This window comes from Oreochromis aureus, linkage group 12 (assembly GCF_013358895.1).
Source record: "Oreochromis aureus strain Israel breed Guangdong linkage group 12, ZZ_aureus, whole genome shotgun sequence".
Taxonomy (NCBI): Eukaryota; Metazoa; Chordata; class Actinopteri; order Cichliformes; family Cichlidae; genus Oreochromis; species Oreochromis aureus.
The window spans coordinates 31,806,863-31,829,550 of record NC_052953.1 but is presented as its reverse complement, the minus strand read 5'-3'; the positions used below and the strand labels follow the sequence as shown (position 1 = coordinate 31,829,550).

The window sequence follows — 22,688 nt, the reverse complement described above, 5'->3', positions numbered from 1 at the left end:
AATGACACACACATGTCGTCTTTGGCAAATATAATAAGACAAAAAGCTGAAGTTGCACTTATTGCTGTCCTCATTCTGCTCTGTAAATGATTTTTCCTCGCATGTTACATGTTTTAAAACTTGCTTGTTTTGGGTTTGTTTTTTTTAAACCGGTCAACCAAATACTCTATACAAAGCCTGCATATTTTATATGCAGGCTATAGTCTGACCCAGACTATATATGGGCCATTAAGTAAAGTGAATTTAACAGTGAGCTTTAGTTATTGGTGAAAGAACCCATTTCTTCTACACTTGCACCTATTATGAGAATACTAGTATTTCATTTAAAATGCTTTATTCACTTTCACATTGGTAAGTTCATGGGTAACTGTGCTTTAGCTCTAGGTATTTAGTATTTAAAAGCACCACATAGGCATTTAGTGATAGAGCTGTGATGTTTAAGTGATACATAAGACCGAAATGTGTCAGCCTATATGATAGTGCTGAAAGAGCCATTATATTGGGTATTTACAGGTAATCCTAGCTTCTCCTATAAATATATACAGTTATAAAATATTTGCTTTGGTCTGTGCAAACATGTAGTAACTCCACAGCAAACCACTGTAAAAAGGGGCCTTTGGGTTTTAACCATAGTCTGTGGCTCTCTTTCCTGTTGTGGCGGTGTCAGAGGTGTCACCTAATCAGCATCACGTGATAATAACCCCACCATATTAAAACTGTGGCGCACACAGTGAATCAGCTGGCCTACAACACTAACATAAAACTGCATCTTGACCCATAGATAGCCCTGGCTCAGTGAGGCACATGCGGTTTGCTGGTTGTCCGCCAGAGGGCGCAGGTACAAAAAAGCAAAAGATGCCGCACAGTCAAAAGGAAAACGAAAAAGAAAGTACCGGAGGTGCTTCTTATTTGTGTTGCTGTCATCTTAGCAGAAACTGCAGGTAAGATATTGTTGAGCTACAGAAATGTGCCTTTCTGCATATTTAAACTATGTACCATGGCCGTTTCACATGCCACTAGCATATTAGAAGGAAAGAGACTGGCTAAGGTTGTTTTACTTAGCAGTGTTAGCTAAACATGATTTAGTGTTTGGCCTCGTGTTAAGCTTTTAAAACGGACACTCAAGTGAAGGTTGAGACATCTGGATAAGATCTACCACTGAAAGAGGCTCCTTTCTGTGAGGCAGCAATGATGTAACAACTTATATCCCGCTGTTGCTAAGCCACGAAGCCCATGAATCTGAATCCCATTCAAATTTTTGGAGTTTTTCATTTGGTTTAGTTGTATGTCTTAGGTGGCTGTCACATTTTAATAATTTTCATGCTACAGTCAGATGTTTAGGGTCTTTCCTATTATTCGGCGTACATGTTTCGCCTAAGTGTGTTTTAAATTTAATCCAACGTTAACTTGAACTTTGAAATGCTGCAATGGTGGTGTGTTCGTTTATCAGAGGAAGCTGTGCACACAACTTGTTTTAAACGTTTAATACGAGAAGAAAACCCAGTTTCATTGTTTTTAAAGTGCGCAGCATTAATGAATATATCCAACACTATTGTATATTAAAAAGCAAAAGGTTGTAGATCAGTAGAGAAATCAACATTGGATTATATCTCTCCATATGTTTTTAAGCATTGTATTTATAAAAGCCATTTGAGGTAGCAGGGTTACCAGATTGCATCTCTGCAAATCCTTACTAAGCAAAGCTGCAATGGCTCCGTATCTAGCTCCATCAGGTCAAGTTAGTCAACAGGAAGTTTGCAGTTGTGGTCACAAGTTTACACACACTCGGCATGGGCATAAATGTGATGGATGCAATTTGGAGTTTTCAGTGAGTTGTTAGTGTGGAATGGTTGTATAGTCAGCTTTAATGATTTTATAAAAACAAGGGTTGGGTCCGCAAATTTGAATTTATTTGGGATTTTCTGTGATCCACACAAGGTCAAGAGTGTACATACAGGCTCAAATATCTCATAGACTCACTTAGATATTTCCATAAATGGCGCCAAAGGTTCTACAATTTGTTTTAACTCGACAAGGCCAAGGACTTTTAATTTAGTCCTCATGACTGGTAGGTTCTCTTTGCCAGCATAAAAAAGATTTATTTGGCAGCACTAACTGTATTCACTAATACTCAGCACAGTGAGAAAGTTCAAGGAGCACGGTGCAGATCTAAGAAGGAGAATTTCACAATTTGGGAAGATCTCTTGGAGCCATTCCAGGATCATCATCTCAAACAGCTGTACGTAGGTGGAGTTATTCACACGTGTCACCACTTGGAGTCTTCTTCCAGACCTTGGCAAATTGTTACCCCTCAGATGAGAGTAAATTCATAATGGGATGTTCAGGAACTACTAAGACTCAAGCCTGCCATCAACCAGAAACTGCAGGAATACCAGTAAAGCCAGTTTTACATCACCATGTACTGAGAGGATGTCGACCAAGAAAGAAGTGATGCTCCAAAATCGACGCCTGCAAGCTTCACTGAAATTTGCAGCTGTCCACATGGACAAGCCAAATGCCTTCTGGGGAAAAGTTTTAGGGTCAGATGAGGCCAAGATTTAGTTATTTGATCACAACGACAAAATATATGTTTGAAGTGGTCAAGGCAAGGCTTTCAAACCTACTGAACCAGCTGCCAAGAATGGTGGTGGTGACGACATGTTCTGGGGCTGTTTTGCTGCCCTGTTACTGGCACACTGCACAAAGTGGATGGAGTAATGAAGAAAGACGGCTAACTCCGAATTTTCCACCTCAAATTAGCAGCTAGATGGTTAATAGTTGGACACAACTGTGTGTTCAAACAGGACAGTGATCCCAAACACACATTAAAACTTTTTTTAGAACAGATAAAACAGTCTAGCGTTAATGCTCTGGAGTAGTTTTCTCAAAGCCCCGACCTCACCTATTGAAACTTGAAACTCTGTTTAAAAGCCGAGTCTGTGCCGGGAACCCAAATAATTTAAGTGAACTCTGCCAATTCTGCCACGAAAAGTGGTCAAATATCAAAGCTTGTGGGTGCTACTTAATTAAAAGACATTAAACCAAATATAAGCAGGCCTGTATGTGTAAATCTGTGCCTGTATATACATGTGAGCCTTGTGGATTAGAGAAAGTCCAAAATAGAAATAACTTGTGCACCAAACTCTTACTTTTCTTCTTTCTTTTTTTTTTTTAAGCGATCCAAGATGTGTACTGTACAATCTTCCACCCCAGAAAAAGAACAGTTCAAATAAAATAATTAAAAACACAAAATTACAATGACATTCATGCTCATAATGATTTTATGGAAACATCTGACCACAATTGGATATAGAAATCTATCCTATATCATGTTATATTAAATACATCTAAATATCTAATTAGTAATTAATGCTGGGCTTACACTGTGCGATTTTTGGCCCATTTTGAGCCGATTTTTGAGTCGTGCGACCGTTTTGGTGATCGGCCCGAGTTTGGCCTTCATCGTGCGTCGTTCATCGTGTAGTACACATGGGGTAACGAGAAGCGATTAACACCTCACGACCAGCTCCCGATCGTCAATCGCTTGGTCGGGAGGATTTCAAACAGGTTTGAAATCCTCCCGACCGTCGTGAGGGTGTCACCGCAGCCGCTCACACTGCGCACACGCAAACACATAAACGTCGGTGAAAAGACGGAGCAGCACGGCTGTGCAGCGTGTGATCTGGACACAAGCGATGGAGGCACTTGTAGGACTTTGGAAAGCTCATCCGAGCCTTTTCGATGTGGCCTCACAAAATTATCACGACCACAACAACCGTGAAAATAGTTGGATTTACATTGCTGCTCAATCATAGCTGCCTGATCAATGTTTTTCATTAGCATTTTAGCAAAGTTGATGGTGGTGATGTGCGTGTCTGTGTGAGTGAGAGACCGAGAGGGAGAGAAAGCGACAGATTTTCTGTTATAACCTTAATTTTTATGGACGCACAGTGTGAGCACTCAGGTCGCATCAGAGCATCGGGCCGTATAGTGTGAGACCCTGCATCGTGACCTATGAACTTCTAACCCCTGCGAGTCAGTCGTACAGTTTGAGCAGGAGCTGAATAGCACGACTGAAAAAAATCGCACAGTGTCTGCCCAGCTTAACACCCCTGAACACTGCCCTGTTGAGAAAGAAGCGGTGTGCAACACCACATCAGTAAGTTTGAATGCAGCCTCCTTTCCTCCACATGCTGTAACCTGTGGACATCAATTTTTTACATCAGTAAAACAAGTGGTGTTGTGTCTCATTCTGTAATGGTTCCAGTGTAAATGAGGCACTGCTTGAGCATGTAGAGACAGACACAACTTGTCTTACTTGGAAAACCACAACCACTGGAGGGAGAATGATTTGTAACACAGTTTACAACCAGAGACCGTAGAGCTAATGAACTAATTATGTCACTCACTAGTTGGTGTCGTCTTGTTGTGAAGCTGAGATGACTAGCTGTCACCATGTTTCCAAACTGGATCTGAAGACTTAGGGGTGGAAATGAGCAGAAAACTCTTGTCTTTTGTCACTTTGTTACTAGCAGCGTGTCACAACAAGTCATATGTTCTCATTGGTTTAGTTACATCTATGAGAAATGCCAATGATTACAGTTTCACAGGCGCAAAAAACTATTGGCTGAAGGTTTGGCCCATCTTGGCATGGTGTGCAGTCTCAACTTAAAAAACAACAACAACAGAGGCCTGAAAGTTATCTAATGCAGATGAGCAGAATATGAAAGTTATGTTCCTAAGAAATAGGAAAAACTCCAAAGACCTGAAAGGACCTGAGGCTCTTCAGTTGATCCCACCAGTTGTTTGCTGAGGTCGCATCAGAAATGATCTCATTGAGAGGGTAGCTGTCAAGTACACAAGGACTGGACTGAAAATATGTGACAGCAGATCTTAAGGAGTGATGAATCCAAATTTTATTGAAGCAGTGTGGGATCAACATAACAGGAAACAGAACAAAAGGCAGAAACATCGAAAGAAGGAGTTTGAATCTCCTCCGGGAAGCCTGGAGAATAATTCCTCAGTCATCCACATTCCATTGCAATGTGAGACATGTTTAGTAACGATCCTTTAGTTACCGAACTGAAAAATCTAGCCTGATGATGCTCTGTGGACTCTCTCTGTGTGGAGCCTAAGTAAAAAGTGTCACTCAGTAACAAACGAGCTCAGTATACTCCAGTTTAAAAAAACCAAACAAACAAACATGGACTAAACACCAGCCAGCCAAGAACATGTCTTCATTAATTTGACGACAGATGTTGCACATTAATACTGCAAATAGACTAAAAATCTATGAACAGACCAGGATGCTGTTGTTTTGTTTTCAATGCTTTAGGACTTTTGAAGTTATTGAAGTCAGCTGCTTGTCAGCTTAAATGTCAAATTCAACTTTTTGCTTGGAAACATTTTTGTTGCTACTTGCATGGCGCGTTTGAGTTTGTGTTGGTTCATGTTCTGACTATTTGCACGTGTTTTCTTAAGTGGGCCAACTGTGCTCAATCCTCTTTAAGTGTGACAAGGTCACAGCTGATGTCTGGCTAAGCCTGAGCTGAGAGGAGATAAACCAGCGAGGAAGAAGGAAGCTCCAGTGTGTTACTACTGCACTTTGTGGCCCGCTGGCAGGATAGACAGTTGTTCTGCGACATGTAGCTGGAAGATTGTGTGAGCATTTGATTGTAATTAGGACCGTTGGTGTGAAAACACCAGAAGAGAAACTCCATCTGCTCATTATTTTCACATGCTGTCTCTCCTGTCTTCTTGCCAGGATGGCACAGTGGGGTGCCGTATTCTCAATAATTGCTGCTCTTGGAGGAGCAGCGCTGTTAGCCTCCGTGCACAAGATTGATGAGGGGCACACTGGAGTTTACTACAGGTGAGCTGTTTTACTTGTTATGTGGGAGATTAGCGTTACACTCCTCCGTTGCACAACTTCCCAGAATCAAGCACCTGCTTCAGATCATTTTGATTTTAGCGTCTTGTCTGTCCCACGGTGAGCACTGTAATTACCAGCTGTGAGCTATTATAAGCCATCTTAGCTTCAGGATATTTTGATGCCATCACTTGCATGGACATGCAGTAAATAATTGGTTTAATTGCATAGTTTTCCTGTTTAATTGGAGCTCTTTGCACAAATGAGTCCTCTGAAGCCAGGAAAGTTTCTAGGTTGAGGTTGAAGTTTCTAATTTGAGGTTGGATGTTTTTTGTTTTAATGATTTTACTGATTCTAACTGTGCGTCACACAGGGGAGGGGCTCTCCTGACCACCACCAGCGGTCCTGGTTTCCATCTTATGCTTCCGTTCATCACCACATACAAGTCTGTGCAGGTGAGTCATGCCGGTCCTTTTATTGGAACTCTCAGGTTATTAATAATCTGAACATTACTCGCTTAATGTCACATTTTTTTCTGTGGGATACAAAAAAAATAAATGGAGTATAAATATTATTAATGCCATACTGTTATTGGTAACACAGAAGTTAACAATTTCATGGTGATTTTGCAGAAAAACAAACAAAGATTTCCTTATCTTACATCATAAATATGCTGTGCTTTCCATGGAGTGGTTTGTATTATGGAGTGATGATGTGAATGCTGCATGTTCTGTTATTCAGTTGTTCTTTTCTTTGAATGAATATCTGTGTGAGGAGGACTGTTCTCCCCATACCAACTTATAAAAAAAATACCATCAAAGCGTTATGTGACCATATAAGCAAAGTGTAAATGATTTCTTTCTTTCATAATCACTGTTTAAACATAACTTTTAAAAGGTGTGTGCAGAAAAGGAGTGTCTGCTCTACTGTACAATATAAGTGGGCATGATTAAGCCATTATATGGCTCGCTCCCAGAAGATTACAGTGTGCTTTCAATGTAAGATGGGAAAATATAGTGCGTGTTTCACACTTAGACACATGAAAAGCTCTTTGTTTAGCTTCACACTAAGTTGTTATATCTTCAAACTATATCGCGTATAAAACAAAAGCAGTCTTACTAAACATTAGAATGGTGAAGCCAAATTTTGTAAAACAGTAATCAGTTCTATGACCTTAACAGTAAGTTGGGCCACCTTTAGCAGCAGCTACAACCAGACGCTTCAGATAACTGGAGCTCTGTCTCTGGTGTCAGCGTCCACCCCTCTGGTAGCCCTGTAGGAGAGAAGCTTCTCTTTTCAGATCCAAACACTCGTCTCCACTGAATGTTTTCATACACTGTTCATTCTTGATTGTTGATCTTTTCTTTCTTTTCAGGGACTGGCTGCAAAATACGTAAATCATATACAGTGGCTTGCAAAAGTATTCGGCCCCCTTTAACTTTCCCACATTTTGTCACATTACAGCCACAAACATGAATCAGTTTTATTGGAATTCCAGGTGAAAGACCAATACAAAGCGGTGTACACGTGAGAAGCGGAACGAAAATCATACATGATTCCAAACATTTTTTACAAATAAATAACTGCAAAGTGGGGTGTGCGTAATTATTCAGCCCCCTGAGTCAATACTTTGTAGAACCACCTTTTGCTGCAATTACAGCTGCCAGTCTTTTAGGGTATGTCTCTACCAGCTTTGCACATCTACAGACTGAAATTCTTGCCCATTCTTCTTTGCAAAACAGCTCCAGCTCAGTCAGATTAGATGGACAGCGTTTGTGAACAGCAGTTTTCAGATCTTGCCACAGATTCTCGATTGATTTAGATCTGGACTTTGACTGGGCCATTCTAACACATGGATATGTTTTGTTTTAAACCATTCCATTGTTGCCCTGGCTTTATGTTTAGGGTCGTTGTCCTGCTGGAAGGTGAACCTCCGCCCCAGTCTCAAGTCTTTGCAGACTCCAAGAGGTTTTCTTCCAAGATTGCCCTGTATTTGGCTCCATCCATCTTCCCATCAACTCTGTCCAGCTTCCCTGTCCCTGCTGAAGAGAAGCACCCCAGAGCATGATGCTGCCACCACCATATGTGACAGTGGGGATGGTGTGTTCAGAGTGATGTGCAGTGTTAGTTTTCCGCCACACATAGCGTTTTGCATTTTGGCCAAAAGTTCCATTTTGGTCTCATCTGACCAGAGCACCTTCTTCCACATGTTTGCTGTGTCCCCCACATGGCTTGTGGCAAACTGCAAACAGGACTTCTTATGGTTTTCTGTTAACAATGGCTTTCTTCTTGCCACTCTTCCATACAGGCCAACTTTGTGCAGTGGACGACTAATAGTTGTCCTATGGACAGATTCCCCACCTGAGCTGTAGATCTCTGCAGCTCGTCCAGAGTCACCATGGGCCTCTTGGCTGCATTTCTGATCAGCCCTCTCCTTGTTCGGCCTGTTAGTTTAGGTGGACGGCCTTGTCTTGGTAGGTTTACAGTTGTGCCATACTCCTTCCATTTCTGAATGATGGCTTGAACAGTGCTCCGTGGGATGTTCAAGGCTTGGGAAATCTTTTTGTAGCCTAAGCCTGCTTTAAATTTCTCAATAACTTTATCCCTGACCTGTCTGCTGTGTTCTTTGGACTTCATGGTGTTGTTGCTCCCAATATTCTCTTAGACAACCTCTGAGGCCATCACAGAGCAGCTGTATTTGTACTGACATTAGATTACACACAGGTGCACTCTATTTAGTCATTAGCACTCATCAGGCAATGTCTATGGGCAACTGACTGCACTCAGACCAAAGGGGCTGAATAATTACGCACACCCCACTTTGCAGTTATTTATTTGTAAAAAATGTTTGGAATCATGTATGATTTTCGTTCCACTTCTCACGTGTACACCACTTTGTATTGGTCTTTCACGTGGAATTCCAATAAAATTGATTCATGTTTGTGGCTGTAATGTGACGAAATGTGGGAAAGTTCAAGGGGGCCGAATACTTTTGCAAGCCACTGTACAAAGAAAAGATGCTTTGTATCAGATTTAGCTACAGGCTACCACCTGCAGTCGTTGAGCAAGGGGAAAAATGAAAATTAAGTTTTATGCAATTATTGGTTTGAATGCAGCTGATGGTAATCAAGAGTTTCTTGTTAAAGCTGAAGCAACTTATCAGGTTGAGTTCTGTTGTTGTTTTGGCTTTAGTAGCTAGGGGCATGGATATGATTTTTTTCCATACGGCCCAGTTGCTTTGAGGTAACCCGCTTTATTTATGAGACATTATTGTTGCTAGGAAGGAGGTTATGGTTTTGGTAGCCTTTGCATGCATGTTATCATTTGGTTTGTAGCTCAATAACAATAATAATAATAATAATAATAATAATAATAATTATATTAAAGCTGCAAGCAGCGTTATGAGGGCCCTCGCACTTTTAGCGGCGTCGAGCCACGCCCAACACACAAAAACCAGCACGTCCAATCTGATGTCACATTGATGGAATTCATGCGTTTAACCACCAGCTAATATTTTATCTCATTCAATCATGATTATAGTCGTCCCACTAGGTGGCGCTCTAACCATTACTGACAAATGGCATAACAAACATTACCGAGCTCGAGTCTCATCACGCCTGTGAAGTTTCGGAGAGATTGGACATTGTGTTTTTGAGTGACAGCAGATTACTGCTTCTTGGCGAGTAATTGAAACTCCACATGCCGCCATGACCACCCTGTTTCCTTAAATGTAAAAGCTTCACAATTTAACATCACAAAGGTCTTTAGATTCCACACACTGGAGAATGGTTCAATCTGATGAAATCCCTTGGAGGAGTTCACAAACTACGGTGCCTGCAAAGAGGGGAAAATGTCGCCAAAATTACACTTTAAATTTAAAAATGGCTGACTTCCTGTTGGATTTGGGATATTGCTCCAAGAGACTTTTTGTACATCTTCAAACCTCCTATAAGGTTACCAGGTTTCAGACTCATAGATAAAACACAGAGCAGGGGCTGATGTTTTGAAATATTGTAGGGGCGCTGTTGAGCCATTTTGCACTATTCAATGAAAATGGTAAACAACAAGAAAGGGCTCATCACATTGGAGGTGTGCTGAAATTTCAAGACATTTTAAACTTCCCAAGCCGCTCAAACTCCACTTCATTGTTCATGGTGAACCGCGTTGCCACCAGGGTGCGCCGCTCAGTTTAAAGTCACAATTATCTCACTGAAGCATCATGAGGGACTGATGGTGATATTCACCACTTTTGAAGTGGCCACGATGAACCTGTGAAAATCAGTACAACAAAATGTAAGACATGACATTTCCTCTTCCCACTAGGTGGCGCTCTACATATTCCTGACAATGGGCACATCAATCGTTTCAGGGCAGGTCTGACATCATGCCTTTAAAGTCTGGTACTGATCAGACTGGATTTCATTGAGTTATACTAAATTGTTTCTTCATGGCGAGACATCAATGTTCGCCATGCTGCTGGGGTCACACCCTTTCACGAAAAGTCACAGTTTTCACTGTAACCCAAGACCAACTGGTTATGGCTTTCCTGGACAAATTTGAGGCTGCAGATGTCAACCATAACAATACTGTTCAAAGTGTAAAACATGACACTTCCTGTTCCCACTAGGTGGCGCTGTCCCTGATGTCAAATATGGCAGTTGAAATATGTTCAGGGGTGGAGCCTTATCGTATGTATTTGGTCCACGTCGGACCATGTATGACAGAATGAGAGGCAATAATATTTTCATGGCGAGTCATCGAAATTCGCCATGGCGCCACGTCCTCACCGTATCCCGAAAACTCAAAAGCTCCGCAATTTAACATGGCCCAGGTGTGTAGTTGGCACTGTCCCAATATGAAGTTTCCATGACAAAATCCCAAGGAGGAGTTCGAAAAAGTTCGAGGCATGGAAATGGCAAAATTGGAGCCAAAATGTCACCTTCACTTGAAATGGCGGACTTCCTGTTGGGTCTGCGTCAATGGTCCCATTGACTTTTTTTGTTCGTCTTGGCATGATACACATGTGTGCCAAATTTCATACATGTAGCTCAAAAGATGTGTTCGTAGGGCTGCATTTAACAACGCATAGGTGGCGCTACAGAGCCATTTCCCAGTGCTCATATATAAAACCATTAAAATACAAAATTTTTCACAGACCTGGCATGTGTGCAAAATTTCATGAGTTTTGAGCATGTTAAAGCCCTCAAAAAGGCAATTCATTTCAATGAAAAATAATAATAATAATAATAATAATAATAATAATAATAAACAGAGCAGATACAATAGGGCCTTCGCACTCTCAGTGCTCGGGCCCTAAATATTCCAAGAAACTGAACAAACCGCAAGACTTCTGGAAAAATGTCCTTTGGACAGATGAGATTTAAGTGGAGATGTTTGTCCTTAATGCAGAGTGCCACAGGTGGTGAAAACCAAACACAGCATATCATAAAAACACCTCATATTAGCACGGTGGTGGAGGGCTGAGGACCTGGGCTCCTTGCTATCCTAGTATCATAGAGTCAAATCTGTCTTGCAGCTAAAGCTCGGCGGCCAAAATTGTGTCATGCAGCAGGACAATGATCCCAATGATGTCACATGCTCCTGTTCAGGACCAGATCAATGTTTTATTGTGTCCTGATATATGAAGCTTTAGGACTGAAAGAGGGTGCACTTTCCTTTCTACATGACTGTGCATACACAGAAATATGATGCAGAGATAACGGTCTACATCCTGAAAGATATAGAATAAATATCTCTGAGAAGCGCGCATACTTACTGAGTGTCCTGAGCAGTGTATTCATTCCATTTTTGGCGAGTGCCTCCAGTTGTAGGTATGACAGCTGTGAATGGAGGCGTAATTGATCGTTCCTCCTTGTGAACATGATATCTTAGGGATTAATGGAATGTTTGGCACAAGCGTCGAGTTGAACTGAAGGTGGAGCTGATTACAATTTGGTGGTCACAGGTCACTGAGGTCACTGAGACCTCACAAAGGACATCTTGACAATGACTGATGAAGTGATGCCCTTTTACATCCAAAAGGTTAGAGGTCAAATTCACTGTGGCATCACGATGATTTCCAAAAACACTGTTAGTCGGGGTTATTTGGTGTTACAACCAAAAAATGTCCACTACTCCTGTTAAATAATCCCATCCTTCCATCCAAATCATCCTTCATCCTCATCCTCCATATTTTGTCTCCATTTCTGTGTTCATTTATTTATTTGTACTATTTGTATTTATATGTTCTATTTCTATTGTATATATTAATCGGCATCTGTGGGTGGACAGCAAAGAAAGAATTTCATTGCACAGAGAAATGCCCTTTCTCTTGTGACACATGACAATAAACACTGAATCTTGAATCTTCTGTAATGTTAAGAGGAAAACTGCAGGACCACATTGCATCATATGTATACAGAGTCCTCTTGAGTCCTGATATTAGCAGGGAATGATCTACACGTATTTAGAATTAAGCCCACATTAATTAGGCTTACGAGGAGAAACAAAATAATTCCAGACTGAGATGTTGGTCAGGCTCTCTGTGGTGCTGCACTGGTATATAATAATAATGTGATGTCCTGTTGCTGTTTCCTCTGAGTCCTACTGGTCGTGGGTTGTTATAACGATGTTGGATCCAATAAAAGGAGTTTGAAGTGTTGAAAAACAACATGTCAAACATGTGATCTTTATCTCGTAGACGACGCTGCAGACAGATGAAGTGAAGAACGTACCATGCGGCACAAGGTTAGTTTGCTGTTTTTGGATTAAGCAGTATCAGATGTGGTTTCGTGCCTTATTAAACTCAGCAGTTATCATGACACAATACAGACTCCCACACACAACCTCGTACGCTGCACGGATCAGAGATTCACCAACATGTGTCTGAACTACCAAAAAAACCCCAATAGCCCCTGTCAGTTCACACTGGTGTTTGGGTAAAAGCTTTTGAATTATATGTTGCTTCTTTTTGTCTCTGTTTTCAGTGGAGGAGTGATGATTTACTTTGATCGCATAGAAGTGGTGAACTACCTCATTCCATCGGCGGGTAATTTCACCACACTGTGTGTTTATCCTGATATCATCGGGACAGCTGTAACTCTATCCATCCATATCTATCTGTGACTATATATAATGTAATTTTTAAAACTTCTATCTCTGCAGTGTATGACATAGTGAGGAACTTCACTGCAGACTATGACAAAGCCTTGATATTCAACAAAGTTCACCACGAACTCAACCAGTTCTGCAGCGTTCACTCTCTGCAGGAGGTCTACATCGGCCTGTTTGGTGAGGGGCGGGGCCTTCAGGGCACCATTGTTAACAGTTGGAGAGCTAGAAGTGTTTCAGAGCTTTTCATGTTTACCTGCCTTTTTTGCGCATTTTTCCCCCACAGACCAAATTGATGAAAATCTGAAGTTGACGCTACAAGAGGATCTAACAAGCATGGCACCTGGGCTTATCATTCAGGTAAAGGCAGAGGATCAGACAGACCCCAGGCCAGAATGAAGTTCAGTGTGATTGTAAATATGAGGTCAGAGCTGTGTCAGTTCCAGTTTGCTGGCAGCACAGGGGTGTACCACACAGCAGGGCTTTCTTTGTGTTAGCTGGCTCAACAAAACCCAAGACTGAATGAGAGATAATGGGCAATGGGTGGTCAGGTACACCCTTTGAATCCCAATAAACCCTACTGAGCCTTAAAGTCTAAACCAGACTTAGAAATCAGGTCTAAAAGTTTTTCTGCATCACTAATTAAGTACATGGTCATTTTTGTAGTAATGTAGTAATGTGCAGTTCTCACTAGTCTAACATATACTCATACTACAGTATAGTAAAACACAGCTCTAAGGGTTTGCATATTCCTCTAGGTCCTCTCTCAGACTCTGTTCCATGTACATCATGTTGTTGGGAGAAGAATCAGTGTAGATGTGGTGCTTGTAGCTGGTTTTAAAAGCACACTGCAAACATTACATGCTTTGGACCAGTCAGCTTATATTATGCTAACATTTCGATCCATTGGGTTATCATATTGTCTCATCATACAGTCCAGATCAAAAGTTTAAGACCACTTGAAAAATGGCAAAAATTCATATTTTACACAGTTGGATCTTAACAAGTTTCCAAGTAGAGCTTCAACATGCAACAAGATGAAATGGGAGTGTGACAAGACATTTTTTGAGCAGGCAATTTATTGAAAAAAAAAACACTTAAACTGAAACAGGCTGTTTTACAGCTGATCAAAAGTTTAGGACCACACCTCCAAAAAAAACCCTGTAAACGCCCCAAAACGCAAAGCAAAGTTCCAACGAACATGAACTCAGTAATGAGCAGCTCCACCTTTTTGTTGTTCACTTCAAAAATCAGTTGTGGCATGCTTAATGCAAGTGTTTCCATGAGGTGAGTGGGAACATTTCACCAAGTGGTAGATGAAGACGAAGGCGGCAGCATGAAGAGTGTCTGGAACTGTTGTCCATTTTTGTAAACTTCACTTGCCGTCCATCTCCAAAGGTTCTCAATTGGATTTAGATCAGGGGAACATGCAGGATGGTCCAAAACAGTGATGTTATTTTCCTGGAAGAAGTCCTTTGTCCTGCAGTCATTGTGTACTGTAGCGTTGTCCTGGTGAAAAACCCAGTCGTTAACACACAGACGAGGACCCTCAGTCATGAGCGATGCTCTCTGCAACATCTGGACGTGTTTGACACCCCTGCACCTCCTGAAGCTTCATTGTTCCACTGAAGGAAAAAGCAGAGAATAAAAATTTCTTCCACCTTTCACTGTCCCATGTTTGGTGCTCTCTTGCAAAGTCCAAACAGTCAGTTCTGTGGCGTTCAAGGAGACGAGGCCTTTGAAGACATTTTTTGTTTTTGAAGCCCTTCAGTCTCAGATGCCGTCTGATGGTTATGGGGCTGCAGTCGGCACCAGTAACAGCCTTAATTTGGGCTGAGGATCATCCAATGTCTTGACAGACAGCCATTTGGATTCTTCGGCTCGATGATGGTGTAATTTTTTGCGGTCTTTCACTTGACTTTTTTGTTCCATAACTTTCAGGATCATTTGAGAAATTCCAAATAACTGTCTTACTGCGTCCCACCTCAGCAGCGATGGCGCGCTGCCAGACACCCTGCTTACGCAGTTCAACAACCCGACTGCGATCAAAAAGGTTTTTTTGCCTCATGACAGTGTGACTACCTGACAGAAAATGATAATGAATCCACATGTTTGCACAGATTTGACCTTTTAAAGCATGTGGTCCTGAACTTTTGATCAGCTGTAAAACAGCCTGTTTCAGTTTAAGCTTTGTTTTTAATAAATTGCATGCTCAAAAAAATGTTTGGTCCCACTCCCATTTCATCTTGTATGTTGAAGCTCTGCTTGGAACCTTGTTAAGATCCAAACATGCAAAATATAAAAAAATTTTTGCTGCCATTTTTCAAGTGGTCTTAAACTTTTGACCAGGACTGTATGTTGTTATGTCTTCATTAAAGTGGAAGCTGTGGCTTTAGTCTCTGCATGCCTTGTTAATTAGCATACTTTTGTGACTGAGTAGGACTATGTTGCTAAGATAACTTGGTTAAAAGAGTTTATTTACATTATAAAGAAGGTCTGACTGTAGATCTGTCAGCAGTTTTAAAATTGCTGTTGCTTAACCTTCCTAAGATCTTCATTTTGTTTGCTTACTCTGTAGAAGAAGTAAAATGTAATCATGCTGGTGCAGTGAGAACTCCTCCAAAAAACAGTCAGTGCCAGATGTTCAATCTCACTTCCAGCCTTTGTGCTGCTCTAGCTTTCTCCTTGTTTTTGTTGCAGGACACATGTTAGAGTGGTGTCTGTATACTCTAACGGTTGCCAAGAACAACAACGAGAGTTATTCCTAGGTTACTGATGCAACTGAAATTACAGTTCGTCTGGGAAATGAAACACTAGTTTATTATACAACTGAGCTGTCTGAGTCAAACAAAATGGAATACATGGTTCAGATTTGTGAATCAGATTCTGACCTGTAGATATTTATTATAAAGGATTGAATTTAGTTCTTCAGAGGAGTTCTGATTGGTCCAACCCCAAATGTGATTTTGATGATTTTAGAGTACACACATTATTCTCATTATTAAGTGGTCGATTATATATATATTTATAGAAGTTTTGCTTTTCTACTGGGTGTATATAAAAAAACATTAGAGGCTTTGTGTTGTCTTTTTAGCTTGGATGCTTTCACTTTCAGTTTAGGTGAAGTTCCCTGAGGAGCGTTATTATTCATCCTCTGTCGACCTTTTCTGATCTTGAATGCTGACTGAATGTCTGGATGGCAGGGGGGTCTGACTCTGAATCATTCTTTTAGAAAGTGCTAAAAGTTTTCTTGTTCTAATAAAAGGAAAGCTCAAACAAGGCAACGGAGAGAAACATTTCACATTTGTAATAATTTACACATGATAATTCCAGCCTAATGAAACACAGTCCTCAGTCCATAAAATCATTTTACAAAGGCTCTCTCCCACAGTTTGGATCAAATCACAAAACAGTCTTTCTTTAAAGTTCCAAGGAAGCCTGATGATTTTTTTCTTTCTTCTTCCCCACTGTTAATTCACCTCCTCACTGCACTCATCAGTGTAGCCATGTGTCACTCCGGAGTGTTAAGGGCTTCACTGGGCTTTACTCATCCACACATGGTTACTTTAAATCAACAGGAACTGCTGAAATAACAGTTTCACTTGAGAGCGTCTTTAACAGGACTTCACTGAGCCTGGGCTCCTCTCCAGCAGGAGCTTCTCTGGTAAAAAGCTCTTTTTATGGTCTTGTTGGTCGTTGCATTCCATCTGAATGTTTTTTCTGACCCGTTTATCCTCAGGCGGTCCGTGTCACAAAGCCCAACATCCCAGAGAGCATTCGCCGGAACTACGAGCTTATGTGAGTTTTGTTTTTTGATTTGTTTGTCTTCTAATTATTCCACGAGGAATATGAAATGGGGAGGAAAAAAACAATACGATTTTTCCAGACTTCTCCGTTGGGGATGTTTATAAGGACAGAATGAGAAGGATATAAAAAATAACTTGAAATGAAATAATTTAATACATTGTCTTAAGTCTTCCAGGGACGCCCATATGTTGTTACATAATGGACAAAATTTAGATGGTAGTTAGTCATCTGGTCTTTGTTACCTGTGGGTGCATTTACTTTATTACGCAATACTATGTATAAATCTGAGTTCTTCTACTGGGAAAGCATCCTTGAATGAAGATCCTTTAAGCTCTTTATTGCAAGGCGATGGCAAACATTCAATGCAACTGTAGAAAAGTGAACAGTTCGCAGGGATCTGTTGTGTGTGAACATGTAGCAGAAAATTCACAGTGGTGAAGTGAGCACCCGCATTCACTCTGGCCTTAAAACAAACTACACTAAATCACGACATTATACATTATTAATGACCCTAAATCCATCAGAGCAGAACATAATCATGTGTAAACCTGCATATCTGATCGCCAAGCCCTCACTCACTACATTTGTTAAACATTCCATAGCACAACATTCAAACAGATTTCTATATCTTTTCATTGCTACATGGAAAACTCTGTAACTGTGACCAGCACAACTAAAAGAAAAAACACACAACTGATCTCTTAAGCTCATGCTGGCGGCGTATGCTCCTACAGACGGCACAGGTGAGCTGTTGTCCACTTGGAGCCTGTCTGAAGGATGCATGTGTGTTTGGTGTCACATGGACAGGCTGACTGGTCACAAAAAAAATCATTGGTGTGCTCGTGGACATCTATGCTGCTTTCCTTCAGGCTCTTACGAGGTTTACAGCACTCAGACGCCCATGTTGTGCATACTCACAAAATAGAAACTGTGGTTTCTATGTTGGCCATAAGTGAAGGTACGAAGGTAGAATAAGCAGTAAATCGGTTCTTTTTGCCCCCACGTAGGTACAGCATTCATATCAACCTGTGAGTGGAGGGAAAGCAGAGCTGAAGCTCTCAGTTTTATTGGAAGCTGCTCTCTTATTCACATGTGATCACTACAACGGAAACGCAACATATTTTTGATTTGTCTGATTTATTTTTTTATTTTTTTCATTAATTTTACACACCAGATGCTCTTTCTGACACAACACCTCTGATCTGATTCTCCATTCAGTGATGTTTCTTATTAAAGGCAAATGTGTTGATACACCGCAGAGCTGTGAAGCATCCAACTTAAAAATCTTCCAACTCAAACATGGGGCTCTACCTGCTGTGGCCCTTCTGAATAGGGGAGCAGCCAAAACATGCTTGTGCTGCTGAGGAGTCCGAGTGATAAAACTTTTTTGGGGGAGAGCCTAAAAAAGCGAGTTTTATTTTTCTGACTGATAGGTTTGTAGCTTAAACCTATTCGCTGGAACGTTCAAGACAATTTACTACACAGCAAAAGCAAGACACAAGTAGGCAAAGTTTGTTGTGTTCCTCATGCATACACACAAAGAGTACCTTGCCTGTGCGTTGTGTAAGTATATGTGTGTGTGTGTGGTCAGAGTATGACCCTGTGAAGACTCCTCAAAGCTGGTGCCAGGAGTCTAGCAGTCCATCTAAACAAAAGGCTCTTATACTTAACCAGATACAGAGTAGGTGTCCTCCTATATACCATATATCAGTAAGAGCAGATATAACCTCTCTCCTGACCTTCAGTTGTGTGTGCATGCCAGAATGCTCTGGGAGGCACACAGAGTCTCCACAGACTACTAAGGATCAAACCTCTACCAACATGGCATTGATTATACACCTCTAAGCATATATGAGTAGATATTTCTAAGCATAAATGACAATCAACAATACAAATCTAACACTGACCTTCTAAAAAGTGGAGGTTCTTGGTTAGCAGTGATGTGTGTGGAAGAGTTAAAAAGCTGCATGGATTAAAACCGAAATCAAAAAAAAAAATTTTCAACTTGTTGATGCAGTCATGGGAAAACTGGACGCAGCAGCGAAACTGCTCTAGCAAGGGCTCTGCAGTAACTCACATCTCTTTAAGTAAAGAGGGCATGCATGCATGAGTGCATGTGTGCATGTGTAAAATTATGAAGAAATGTTCACACTAGCCACAACAGTGAGCTGTATACTTTGACAGCTTGATAAGAATCTAGTGTCTTGTAATAAACTGATTCCTTTTTAAATAAGTCTCCAGTATCACTACTTTCACTTTGTTACAGTCGGTCACTAAAGTACCTTTCTGACCTGTGGGAGGCAGTAGCATCTGTATTTCTGGTACTTTGTTTAGACAGCAGCACAGGAAGTCAGGCTTTTTATCCTGTTTTCCTCTATAACTGCTGTTTGTGGAGGGTAATTAGATCTTTGATTCACGTGTTTCTTTCAGTTTGTTTTAATTTTTTCTGAATGTGTCTAGTTTTGTTTTCACGACAGACTTAGTTTTGGTTTTTGTTCTGGACAGTAATAAAAACATTGTGAATTTGAAACTTGAGATCATAGTGTTACAAAAGGCAGTCCAGTCTGTGGGAAAGGCATTAGTCATTAGTCTCCTGAGTGGACACCAGTGGCTCCTCTGAGGCTGAAGGTAAAACAGAGAATCAGTGTGTAGACTGAGGAATTTACTGGAAGATGTGGTTTGGATGCCAGAATAACAGATTTGAGAAAAAGGTTTGGAAAGTTTTGGGGGCAGACCCAGGGTCGAGCTCCTTTGCCAGTGTCTGAGTGCTGTGTCATGCCCTTCCACAAATCTCGGAGCTTCTTTGGTAATGATGTTGATTTCTGTGGAATTTAATATTGAAACAAATGACAGACATCCGGCAGCAAGCAGCTCCCAAAGTCAAGTTTGCACAGAGAAGTCACATGTAGCTCTCAGTTAAAGCATTTTTGTTTTGTTTGGGGTTTTTTTATTAATTGCTCTTTTAACATGTTCGCAGGGAGAGCGAGAAGACCAAGCTGCTGATCTCCCAGCAGACACAGAAGGTTGTGGAGAAGGAGGCAGAGACGGAGAGGATTAAAGCGGTGATAGGTGAGAAACGAAGAGAGACTGACATGTTGAGAGCGCTTTGTTCAGAGACGAGTTATTTGCACTAAACATGCTAACATGCTGCGATGTTTTGGGTTTTTTTTGTAGAGGCTGAGAAAGTGGCTCAAGTTGCAGAAATCAAGTTTGGGCAGAAAGTCATGGAGAAGGAAACGGAAAAAAAAATCTCTGCGATTGAAGGTTTGTATCCTGCAGTGAAGGAAGAAGAGCGATCGTGGTGCTTTGCATTCAGCGAGGAGAAACTATTCATTGTTACAAACAAAAGTTTATCCCCAGCATGAGTCTGAACCATTGATACAATGTAGGAGGGAGACATGCTTTTACTGTGTTATTGCCAAATTCTGACCCTGCTATCCAAATGCTGCAGCAGAAATGAAGCCTCATCAGACCAGGCAACATTTTTCTAATCGTCTAGCCTCAGCTTTCTGTTCTTAGCTGATAGGAGGGACACCCAGTGTGGTCTTCTGTTTCTGTAGCCCAGATGCAGATATCTTGGCTGGACACGCTCTGTGTTTTGAAATACTCCTCTGCATACCACTACCACGTGTTTGCTCTTTTCCAAGTGCATTTGTTTTGGCTGCTGCATTTGGGAATTAGCAGTTGGGTCACATACATATTTGCAATGTAGAAAATCCTCCAGGGTCCCGCTCTCTGACACCTACATAGAGTTTTTGTTAATCTGCCCTACCACAAATGAGTTTGTGTTTTTGGTTCATAGACGGTGCTTTCCTGGCCCGGCAGAAAGCCAAGGCTGATGCGGAGTTCTACACGGCTCAGCGAGCGGCTGAGGCCAATAAGGTAAAGACACAAACACGCGTCACATATTGTGGTTGACAAATGTGGGCTGCAAAGTGACCTTCCATGACTGGAATTCTGTTGCTCCCTCTCGCAGCTCAAGCTAACACCAGAGTACCTGCAGCTGATGAAATACAAGGCCATCGCAGCCAACAGCAAAATCTACTTTGGGAACGACATACCACAGATGTTTGTGGACTCTGGCTCAGCAGGGAGCTCCATCAAGGCCTCCGCAGCCATGGACATTGTTGCCGAGCACATCATGGACCTGGATTAAGCAGGAAAGTAGTGGCACCTGCTGGACTGCTCAAAGGCAGAGCACTATCAGCTGAAGGAGTTGCTTCCCTCCAAGGGAACACATCTGAATTACTGCTAGGAATCCCTGTTCTCCAGCCTCAGAGCAGACAACATGAGCATTCGCTCTGTCCTGATGGCCACTGAAGTCCTCTAGACACAGTGTGATAATATCAGTTATTATTGTCATTTAGCAAAATAAGAATTTAAAAACTTGTCCTTGCTGCTGCTGCTCTTTTTTTTTTTTTTTTTATGGTCTGTGCATCGAGCCTACGTAGCCAAAGCATCAAGGATCCCAAATCCATCAATACTTTGTTTGTACCACCCATTCCACTAAAGTAATGGCTGTATTCATCAAGCATGCCCACAGCCAACAATGTCAAAGGTTGTTCTTTTTAAAGGGCACCTTTAAACACTGCCTGTCTCTATGGGGAAATCAGCTCAGTAGTCTCATTCATGTAAAGGTAGATAAACATGCTTTAATTAGTTTTTGATACCGTCATTATTTAAAAAGCAAAATAACCATCACAAAGCAGGTTGAGCGTTTGGGTGAATGTTTTGTAGAAACCATGCTGTTACTCAGTTACGTGTTCCACATTTCCACACAGACTGTAATCAAGAGTGTTTTTTCTCTGCTGTCTGCCTGAAAGACGGACCAAATGTGTCTCTGAGGATGAATGTACTGAGGTAGCTGTTCACTGTCACCTTTGACACCATCACTGGATTGCTGCAGTTTGTTTTTTCAACTTGTTTTGAACGCTGGATTTGTGCACCTGTGTGAAGTTGTTATATATTTTCTGTATACGTGTGTGGCACTTACTGTTTTTGTTTCTCACATTGAATAACTGATTAAGAGACTATTTGTTTCTGGAGTTTTCTTCTGTTTTTTTCCACCCCCACTGTGAAAGAAATATGACATAACCAAAATATTCATTTGTGACATCAGCTTTTCACAAAACTATTAAGCAAAATTTTTATGTAACCATTTTCGTGGGCGTCCTGTAAGACTCTTCATAAGACAAGAATTAGTAATTGCCTTTTAGTCTTTGGTGGCGTGACGCAGCTGTGGAGGAGGAACGCTCCAGGATGTAGTAATGATGAAGAGTTTTTAACTGTCCATAAACTCAGTGTGTAGGCTTCTGTTACTCACTTCAGTGGTCTTATAGAAATCATCTTGTCCAGCGTGTCTGAAAACAATCTGCTGGGAAATGTTCATGAGTCCACGTTGAGTCATCTCTGGGGCAGAATGCACGACTGAGCGCTGATAACCATGCGCTTAATTTTCCAAAGAACCATTTGGTGTCAAGAACCGACTGGTTTAGGGGAATTGGCGTGTTCGGTATACACAGCGTCACTGTGAGCAAATATTTCTTTAGGCCAGGAGCCAAATGGCATTTTTACAAAAAGTTATTATTATTTTAAGATTTTCTGTAATTGATTCGTCTGTCATTTTTTAATTTCTTGTAGCTATATCTTCACATCATGTGTTAGTGGACGCACTTTGCTGTCAGTGATGTTTTTCAAAGGGACTGGCACCCACAGGGCAAATGTTTTTGTACTGACATCAGCTGTGAATGTACAATCAAGGCATTGTTCTCTGATAATAAAGTACTGTGTTTTCTTCTTTGCAGTGTAGTGTAAGATTTCTATATTGAAACTATATATTTCTATATTAAAACTGGTTTTAGATTTGGCCCCAGGGCTGAAATTTGGTGATGGTTTCTTTTAA

The 22,688-nt window shown here is 41.2% G+C and overlaps 1 protein-coding gene across 1 annotated transcript; it reads left to right on the top strand.

The window, feature by feature from the left end:
* The first annotated feature begins 833 nt into the window (after positions 1-833).
* erlin2 (ER lipid raft associated 2) lies at positions 834-22,585 on the top strand. The gene is made up of 12 exons (XM_031742809.2): positions 834-941; positions 5,765-5,872; positions 6,243-6,324; positions 12,570-12,616; positions 12,856-12,917; positions 13,034-13,159; positions 13,266-13,339; positions 16,719-16,777; positions 19,764-19,855; positions 19,961-20,050; positions 20,589-20,668; positions 20,763-22,585. Exons 1-12 carry the CDS (start codon positions 856-858, stop codon positions 20,940-20,942), a joined length of 1,086 nt encoding a protein of 361 aa, XP_031598669.2. The 5' UTR covers positions 834-855; the 3' UTR covers positions 20,943-22,585.
* The last annotated feature ends 103 nt before the right edge of the window (positions 22,586-22,688 follow it).